Genomic DNA, 10214 nt, shown 5'->3' with positions numbered 1-10214 from the left:
AAGATCTCTGAGTTCTTTAGTTTAATATTGCAAGCGAAGAAAAGCAATGTAGTTTTTGATGTAACTTTTTTATTAATTTGGAATATTAAGCACTCAATAGATACATCGAATTATCTTATTTAAATGATAGATAACAATTAAAATATAGTAAATATTTCCGATGATAAGTCTATGTTTCTATGCAATTCGAAAATGTTCAGTTAAATAAAGTTCAGTTAAAAAAAAAAAACACTGAAGATTTTATAACTAAAAAGCGTTTTTATTTTGTATAACTTAATAACTTTTTTTTTATTTTTCTCAAGTCGATATTGATTTATTTAATAAGATTTTCTTAAAGAATATTAAAACAATGTTAATTTTGTTAACTACACTAAAAATACAGCTTAAATGATTGCCATAACTTCGCATTTAATTTTTTTAAATTAGGTACTACATATTTTCTATTAAAATTCGATATCACAAAAATCTTTGGATGAATTCATTTAGTATTGTAATACTTATCGCCAACCATAATGATGTGATGATTTGAATGGAACTGCCTTTAGAGACACGATACTCATCTTCCGGTAAAAATTCTCTTATATGACGAGTTTTATTCATCATCCAGTAAAACGCTTGCATATTGCCCTGTCGTTTCAGCTCATCGCCCACAAGCTGACGAATTTTTCCATTATACTCATTTAACCAACGTTTCTAAATGTAAAAAAAAAATATTTAAAAAAATATATATTTTTATTTTATCTGCTCCATTACCTCCTGAGCGCTAAGTATAGTTCGGTCTATTAATTTTGGTTCATAAGGCACCAATGTTACTTCGGTAAAGGCCAAAAATTTAGATCCAGATGGGTGTGTTCGTCCGGTATCTAAAACCTCCAAAACGTTCTCCAAACGAATGCCAAACGAGCCACGTCGATAGTAACCGGGCTCTGCAAAAAGACTGATTGCACTCTACACACAAAATTAAATGCTACAAGAATGTAATTACCATTGGAAAAATAGTATCCCTCTCTAAAATGAAATGTGCTATTGTCCGTATATGATACAGCAATTGGAGCTGGCAGAACATGTGCCTGTTAGTTAAGTCTGTTTTCCAAAATACTAAATGAGATTCCACTTACGTTCTTCTACGGACAAATGAGATCCAATTCCATGACCCGTAGCATGTGGATAATCACTCATTGCATCCCATACAGCACTACGTGAAAGAGCATCAATCTCCGATGGTCGCAAATCTGCTGGGAACTTCAAATGTGATAACCGCAAAATTCCTGATAGAACATTTGTATATGCCTGCCGCTGTTCTGTTGTCGGCTGACCGAAATGAAAAGTTCTCGAGACATCCGTTGTACCATCAAAATATTGCCCACCAGATTCAATTACTAATGTACTCTGATCAGTGACATCAATGTCGGTTACATTGCTGGAAATATAAAATGGCAAGGCGGAATGTTTCCCAAAGGCAACAACTGTGCGTAAGGATAGTCCCTTGGAATGTGGCTGTGAAAGACGACTGCGTTCGACTTCAAATTTTATTGTCTCTTCTGTCCATTTTTCTGTGTTGAACTTTCATAAAAAACAAAACCAGAAATGTTAAAAATTAGAAAATGTATTTATAAATTTTATTTTTTTTTTTGTTGTTCTTGGAAAAATGTTTTGAGGGGAATTTTAATATTTACAATAATCAATATTTCTTCCTTAAAAATATATTTCGAAGTTTTATGTTTCAAGTATTATTTCATTAGCGTTTTAGTTGATTATTATTAATAAAAACTAGAGGACGAAAAATATTTTTTTAAATTTTTGATTTTTTGCATATTAATTCGAGTTTAACAAAATGCAACAGAACTGTCATCAGCTTTATTATTTTAGCCCTGATTTTTCAATCGTCAGTTATTTATTTATTTAATATGTTAAATGCCAACATTTGAAATAAACTTAAATACTAACAATGGAATTATAAAACTTAAACTCAAATAATGAGCCTTAAGTGGGGTTTATCTGGCTAATGAAAAATTGGCTCGTAATGAAATTAAATTAATTGTTTTTTTTTTTTATTTTAATCGGAAAGCAAAAGTATCTCGTATCTAGTCTCAAAATAAATCAAAAATTTTTTTCGGTTTTCGGTTTAACGTAATTCCAATTCGAATTGCTCAAAAACTCGAATTTATATAGCAATTTCTGGTAGTGGATCGTCAACCGATCTTCAAAACCTTGAAAGAAGTATCAAATAGTTTGCATGACATTGATCAATGTAATATTGTCTGGAAAATGGTAAAAATTTAATGTTAACATTGTCCTCTAGGACTATTATACTTCTATAATATTATTTGATTTAATTTAAATTTATTGTAAAAAATTGATTGCGAAAAAAATATAGAAAGAAATTAATATCCATAACTTACTCTTTGTTCGAGATTACTCATTGCCTCACACATTGCAGCTCCATCACGAATATGAGCTGCACGCATTCCCATCCGTTCTTCAAAGTTTTTCTGAGCACGCATAAATATTATTGGTGAGACGTGTTCGTAAATAAGATTTTGTTGAATTGAAGTATAAACCGCTTGGGAAGCTCCATGATCCAACGGACAAGGAGCAGGAATTAGAACTTTTTTCCAGATTTGATTAAAGGTTCGAATATCACTCCATACTGCATTGTACTCCTTTATGCTATTATTAAACAGTATTATTTATTTTGTATTATTTTTACTTATGATTAAAAAAAATTATATATATTAAACTTACTCAACACAAACAGTGCTATGGCATAAATCAGCCTTTAAGTGAAGCAACAGTCCAAGATGAACTTTTACACGATCAACGTAAAGTATTAAGTCTTGTTGTGAAACAATTAGATAAGCCTTCAGAACAATATTTTTTTAGTAATTTGTTTAAATTTTGCACAAAGTTTGGGGGGTTTACCTTTACTACCGGCGTATAAGGTATATCTCTACCTCTTATATTCAAAAGGTAGGCTATTTCTGTTAGAGAAGTCACAACCATTGCATCGCACATGTGTTCTTTAAGTGTTTGTCTTAAATTTTCTACCTTACTTTGCCATTTCTCACCCGCAAATCTTAAGTCTTGAATATTAATGGTTATATTTTGTGACGGTGGACGATCCCATCCCCAGATAAGATCCACTAAATTATTGTTTACTTTGACTAAAGTGAAAAACTTATCCATCAGCTCTCTTTCCCATCGTAACCAAGTATTGTGAGGAACCAAGTGAGGATCAGCGCCAACTCGCATATCTGGTTCTAAATAAAACTTAAAGAAGTTACAAAAATATATTAATTTCTTCAAAAAAAAAACAACTTATAATTATGTTTTACGAACCACTAACCAATCGGCGATTTGAAATGTTTCATTCAAAGGGTATATGTTCCAATTACAATCTAGTTCTCCGTCGGCTTGTTGTAAATATCGATTTTCTGTCCATAAAGCAGATCCTTTATGTGTTATCACAACAAATGCATTTCGTCCTGTGAAACCTGTAAGATACTGTAATCTTTGATCTCGTACAGCAACTTCTTCATTAAGATGTTCATCATAGGAAGTAAGGATGTAGGCATCTATTTCTGGTCCCTGAAGTGAAGCTCGGATTAACATTTGCTCACGTACAGCTTGGAGTCTTTTTCGATATTCTGTTACTGGTTGAATCTATACAAATTGTTGTATGATTATTATACAATATAACCAATAAATGTTGAGTCAAAAACTTACCAATCCTTTTCGGTTACACGATTCCCGCTCAAAACCTTCAGGCTTATCTCCAAACGACTGAACCGAAGAAAAAATTGCTTTAAATAAATAAAAAATAAATAAATATAAAACATTTATTAGGTCTTTTCGATAGTCAGGATCCCATTTCGAGCTGATTAAATAATAAAATTAGGCCTATTTATTCTCATCAGGACATTTCATAAACAAAAACCATAGAACACACAAAACATATCTCTGCAGCAGATGTCCTATTCAAAGTATTAAACATGTCAATGTATCATCTAATCAAAACGAACAAGTTTAATAAATTGTGAACACATAATCGATGGACAAAATCAAATTATATTCTCATTATAATTGTAGCAAAGTAATTTCAACCCCAACTTCAGACCGCACACATCATCACAAAATATATGCCAGCATTGTGGGCAACATCCCTTGTCGAAAGACCATCTAGCAAGCTCACATTTTACAATCACGAGTTTAGACAGCAACAATAATTATAATTTATAAATGCGATAAAAGGTAAATTAATACATAACGTATTCAGTGTGAAGATTATTATTGTGGTTAGCTAAGGTTTCAAGTGCACCAAGAAATTGGGGTCGTAAAGCAAAATATTTTATTTTTAATGCCCATATTGTACATAAATGCATGTGTTTATGTATTTACATATTATTTAAATGTACATATACATGTGAACAAAAAAAAATTATTTTTGTAAAATATAAGCCTTTGAACTATGTATATCTTTTTCAAAAGCCAGACTTTTGCTTTTAATTATAAAATTTAAACCAAGCAACACTTTTTAAAATAATTGATTTCAAAGCCAAAATTTTTTGAAAGAAAAAACTTTAAGAAACCTAATTAAGTACCTACTATATTTTTTAAACACTTAAATACAAAATTTACTGATAAAACTAACTGCTCCTATTGACTTGTTATCCAACACTGAAAACCGTATGATTCTATGTCTTCTTGGTTTTGAGAAAATTGAAAATAAGAAAAACTTCTTTTTTATCAAATTTTGAATATGCATTCCTTGAAAGGAAACTTATAAAAAAATAATTTTTATTATTTTTTTCTACTTTTATATTTTGTACATATTATATGTTTGTACAAAATATTCTTTAAGCGGCTCTAGGATATTTCAAGCCTATTCATACTTATACTAATTTGATAACATACATATTTATAACAAAATCAAAAAGTACTCCTCCTTTTGAGAAAAAAAAAAACAAAACAAAAACTACATATTTCTTTTTCATAATGAATCACTCATTTAAATTATCACAACATGCTTAATTCTATGAGAAAATAAAAAGATTTTTTTAAAAAGAACATTAATCGTTCAGTCACTTAATATTTTTCTACGCACAATATTTCAGAAATGTCAATACACATCTTCATTCTCAATTTGCGAAAGGCTATTTCCGATTGTGCGGCACGTCTGTTTCCTGTCAGCTTTTAAAAGTGTATACAATTTAAATCACAAATAGTGATGTTTAAAAAATGTATAACAACAAGCTTTGCTAATGATATAGTTTAAATACTGCTCTTAACCCTGTCATTGACCGAATACCAAATAATGAATGATTCACACCCTTGCTTAAAAAAAAATCTAATTTTGGCAGAAAAAGTAGGTAATATTGGTGACGTGGTGGACGTGAAGTGATCGATTTATATGATAAAAAAATCAAATATTTCTTTTGATGTTTTATTTTATTAGAGAAGCCAATTGAATTTGTAAAATTTAAATATGTAAATGAAAAAAAAAAACAAAAACAGATTTTATCTAGAAAGTGAAAACAAAAAAGACAAATCATTTTCACTAAAGATCAAAGCTCATGGTTACCATCCATGGTTACCAATCAGATTTATAAAAATCTTTCATAATTTAATTCTTACCTAAAATGAAGAATATAACTTGAATTAGTTTTTCTGACATCTTTGTGGAATCTTCAGTCTTTTGTTATTATAATTTCACGCTTGGTAGGTTTTCAATAAGGTTTTATAGCTTTGTAATAAAAACACAAATTGTTTTTTTTTTTTGTTACAAAATTAATATTTTGTATTTTAATTAATACAAAGAAATATATTGTTTAACGGTTTTTTATGGTAGTTTAGACAAATACAAATTTTATTTTTTAGATAGCAAAACTGATGTCTTTTACAGATTTTATTTGTTTGAAAGATGTTTTACAATATGCAGCACGCGCAAAAGCTTCTAATGAAAGTTGTTTATTTAAATTTGTAAAAACATAGTAAAGCATTTGTCACTGATTTAATTTAAGAAACGCCGAAGGTCGCTATTATGAAATATATTGCAAGATAGAAATAGATATTTGTTTATTTTCAAATCTGAAGAATTTCCTTGCGGCTTCTTATGACTTTTGGATCACTGAAATTATTTATTTATCAAAAACACATTTTAATGCACTTCATATTTTTTTTTCGCCTACCGCAAATAGGTACGATTAACATCAGAACAAAAAAAAAATGTAGCATCCGACCGATCAACTGACTAAATCTGAGGTTATTTCTTTTTTTTTTTTTGTTGAAAGAATATTATACATTACATTTCAATAAAATTAACTTTTCCGATGAACTAGTTTTAATAATGTGAATTTCAAAATAAGAAATTTTATTTCATGTTTAATCATTGATTTATTTTTGGAAAATTATAAACAAAATTCACAATATAAAGAAATACCACTTCACTAGAACAAAAATATTCATGGAAACATACTCGTATTTACAATTCTTATGCGAATACGCACGCAACTTTCCAAAAGTCATTGAATTTACGTCAGAAACTTAATTTTTGGAAAATTCAAATATACACTCTTCTAATGGGTATAACATTGTTGTATGTCCGCTTCTGACAATCTAACTGCAACCGAATCAACTTTGAAACTGAAATGTCGCCGATTATAATCTGCAGCAAAAAACAAAATAAAAAAAATTAAGCTTTTACACTCGTATATTTTGTTTAAATATTTATAATTTTATTCTTTTCATTTTCTTCACAAGATAGAATATGATGCGAACATCGCATTACACATCGGTTTCGGAAAATTATCTATCGAGACAGATCTCATTCTGTGGTGTTCCACATCCCCATTGGATTTTATATTGAGTAATATGTACTTAATAGAGTAAAACTTTTTGAATCCCATGATTGTTATTGAGATGACGCGGTGGCGGCGGCAGCGTCTGACACGACGACGACGACCGCCGCGACGTAACCGAGAAATGCATGCTAGCCAACAAGCTATTGGGCGGAAAAAAGAGGTTAAAGGAAATATATAAGTGGGCGCAATCGATGTGGGGTGGTGTCATGCCCTTCCATAGAATTTGTTGATATGGATTAACTTTTGTTGTTTTTTTTATAATTTTTTTTTTTTTTGTAATTATTGTTAAAAAAAAAACAATAGTTCCATTTACAACCAATTTCAGAGTCAAATTGAAATTATTGGAAGATTTAGCTAATTGGCTTGTTTGTTACAAATCGTAGGTGCGCTTCAGGAATTGAAATGCACGACTGGTGGGTCGTACGTACATGCTCTTTGAATTAAAATTATGCATAGAATTGTATGGCTTTGTATTTACAAATTTTGAGAGAGTCGAAATATAGCTACCGTATTTTCAAATTTTGGCTAATCACCATTCTGCGTGATTTAAGAGACCAAGAGATAATAGGTCAAGTCAGTATTATTAAAAATGAATGGAAACGAATTGAATTGAAATTAAATAAGACAAAAAAATCAATGAAAATCTAATTTGTTTTAAATTTAATGTAAATTGAACGTTTTTGCATCAAATAAAATTAGGTAGGGGAGAGTGGGGCTAAATGTAACAGGGGTAAGAATTAACAGCTAAAAAAAGCGATGTTCCTTTCAATATTAAGAAACGCGTAAAGGAGAAAAATGCTCAATTTTTGAATATCTACCGGCACATTTTCTTCAGATGAAGATTAGACGACAGGGTGAGAAGTTACACTAGTGGTGCCCAAAAAATGCATGTTTGTAACTTTTTTTTTTAATTTTATTTTTGGTCTACCTCTTTACCCGAAAAAGATAGAGTGCTAAGTGTTTTTTTGTTATATGCAACCGTGTTTTGGCTCAAATTGCGTGTATGTGTTATGTCTATATCAGTTTCGCTTTTTTTTTAAATTGATTTTATGTGCCAAATTTCATGCTGGGGCTAGTTGTAACATTTTTCCGGGGCAAGTTGTACCATGTAAAAACCTACCTATACTGAAAAACTGTTTACCTAATATAATTAACAACCCTGAATATGAATGCTTGTAATTGAATTTGTATTTATTTTGAAATTGGAAACACATTTTTGAACCACCATTTGAATTCATAAAGCTTATAAAACAATTTATGAATTCGAATAACTTTTATTTAAGACTACTGTCAAATTTTCTCTGGAAATCTTGGATTTGCTCCACTTTTTACAAATTTGCACCAAAATTTCATGACTAAGATTTGTTTTTATTGTTATTAATTAAAAACAAATAAATATAAACAAATAAAGGTATTTTTCTCTTATTTTTAGTTCTTGGTACAACCTACCCCGGTATGTGTTACACTTTGCCCCGTATGTGGGGTAAGTTGAAACAACACGATTTTTTTTTTGGAAGCTATATTTTTCAACATTACCGTTATGTTTTGCTAAATTTTTATGATGGATCTTGGAGCTAAAACATGGGTCTTTAATTTAAAAAAGGTCTGGTTGACCCACTTTCAAATTTGTAGGAGAACCATCGATTTTAGAAAAAAGTGTTACATTTGGCCCCACTCTCCCCTACATATAGAATGCAAATCAAACAATTTTTGCATTAAAAAAATCAACGTAAATGAAAATGTTGGCATTAAAAATTTAATGTAAAATGATTTATGCGTGCATTATACTATATAATATTTGTTCATAAATCATAACTATATTTTCGTTATAAGTCGATTTGTTTATTTGACTTAGTGAAGGTTATGAAGACATTTATGCACACATTTTGCATTGAGATTTTTGTTTAATGGGAATATTAAATTTGCAATATTTTGAAATTGCAATAATTGTTTGTGCTTAACAATAATTATTTTGCAAATGGTTTCAAAGTTTGGAAGAAAGAATAACTCGTTTTTAAAAAATTGATATTCAAAAAATATAATCACGTGTTTTTTTTAATTTGAAAAATGAAAAAAATCATCAAGATATAGACCATTCCTAAAAAAGAACAAGCATTTCTTTATTACAACCATAAAAGCTATTTTCACCCAAAATAATCGTGTTCTCATTCCTTAAACAGTAAGACAATATGTTGAGGGACCCACGTTTTTTCGGAATTTAATGGTCATCTCAATTTTAAAATTTTTACGAATGCATTAAATGACATAAGTGCCTTGCGCAAAAAAATATCTAGCTATGGAATAAATCTGTTAATTACAATTAGATACATGTTAAGAAACAAATTTTCCATATCTTAGAGTGTTTTTTATTCACTTTAATACCTTATGTGTGTAGGTACCTACGTCACAAGAAATTAATGTTTACAATTATTTTAAAATAGAAAGAAAAACACTTCAAACATTTTTCTAGTTACATTCATACATACATATACAACATAATATTTACGATTCAAAAAGTTTTCTTTTTATCTTTACTGTTAGTGGGTAGGTTATGTAGTTTTATTTACAATATTCAGCGTAGGTGTGCTCAACGCCCATGTTCTTGAATATAATTGCCTTTTTTACTCTAAATACAAAATATGTATTCTTAATAGATAAATTGTCTTGACTTCATATATGATGGCCATGTAAGGAAGCTGCTTACAACAATGTGCGCATTGAGTCTTGCTGCCTATATTTTTTTTAATGAAATAAGATAGTAATTAGATGATTATACATTATATCTTAGATCTGAAAAACGTAGTTTTAATTCATTTGGAATAAATCATATTTAGTTCTATGTCTATAAAATCTCAGGCGTTTTCATTTTGCAATGATTGATGTCTGCTATCATATCGAAATTACACAATTCAGATCCCTCATCCGCCAAACGCACATCCACATAATTTTGTATGATGATGTCCTGAATATTTTAAGCTCTAATACATAAATGTAGATATAGTATATGCGTATCTAGTTGTTAAAGAACCACGTTGGCATACGATAAGCTAAATTTAATTGGTATTTGTTTTGTTAACATTAGCAACAAGCAAAAACGTTTGCGATAATCTCTGTATTATGATGCACATGGAACGCGTATATATCTACATGTACATGCATATTATCTACGTATATGCCTACAAACCAAACGATTAAGTCATTTGTACTTACATATTTGCAATGACTAGTAAACTTCATTTGTTTAACTTAACCAGTGCAGATTACATTTTGAAATGGAACTTTGTCCTAAATATCTATCAATAAGAACTATGTTCAGACATGCATAAGTATAACTTACAAGTAGAATTAACTATT

At 29.5% G+C, this 10214-nt stretch overlaps 1 protein-coding gene across 1 annotated transcript; it reads right to left on the bottom strand.

The window, feature by feature from the left end:
* Positions 1 to 284: 284 nt before the first annotated feature.
* Positions 285 to 6944, bottom strand: LOC129918064 (xaa-Pro aminopeptidase 2). Its single transcript, XM_055998399.1, has 11 exons — positions 6189 to 6944; positions 5635 to 6127; positions 3727 to 3803; positions 3340 to 3663; positions 2923 to 3270; positions 2746 to 2861; positions 2403 to 2670; positions 1119 to 1563; positions 986 to 1054; positions 754 to 926; positions 285 to 693 (listed from the first exon to the last, which is right to left on the bottom strand). Exons 2-11 carry the CDS (start codon positions 5672 to 5674, stop codon positions 457 to 459), a joined length of 2097 nt encoding a protein of 698 aa, XP_055854374.1. The 5' UTR covers positions 5675 to 6127; positions 6189 to 6944; the 3' UTR covers positions 285 to 456.
* Positions 6945 to 10214: the final 3270 nt, after the last annotated feature.

Source organism: Episyrphus balteatus, chromosome 4 (genome assembly GCF_945859705.1).
Source record: "Episyrphus balteatus chromosome 4, idEpiBalt1.1, whole genome shotgun sequence".
NCBI lineage: Eukaryota > Metazoa > Arthropoda > Insecta > Diptera > Syrphidae > Episyrphus > Episyrphus balteatus.
This window is presented reverse-complemented; position numbering and strand designations above follow the sequence as displayed.

Excerpts from the sequence above, each read along its gene's own strand:
- LOC129918064 (XM_055998399.1), bottom strand. The coding sequence starts at position 5,674 with ATGTCAGAAAAACTAATTCAAGTTATATTCTTCATTTTAG. Across the intron at positions 2,671-2,745 it reads CATAGCACTGTTTGTGTTGA|CATAAAGGAGTACAATGCAG; the intron begins GTAAGTTTAATA and ends GTTTAATAATAG. Across the intron at positions 1,055-1,118 it reads TCATTTGTCCGTAGAAGAAC|CTCCAATTGCTGTATCATAT; the intron begins GTAAGTGGAATC and ends ATGTTCTGCCAG.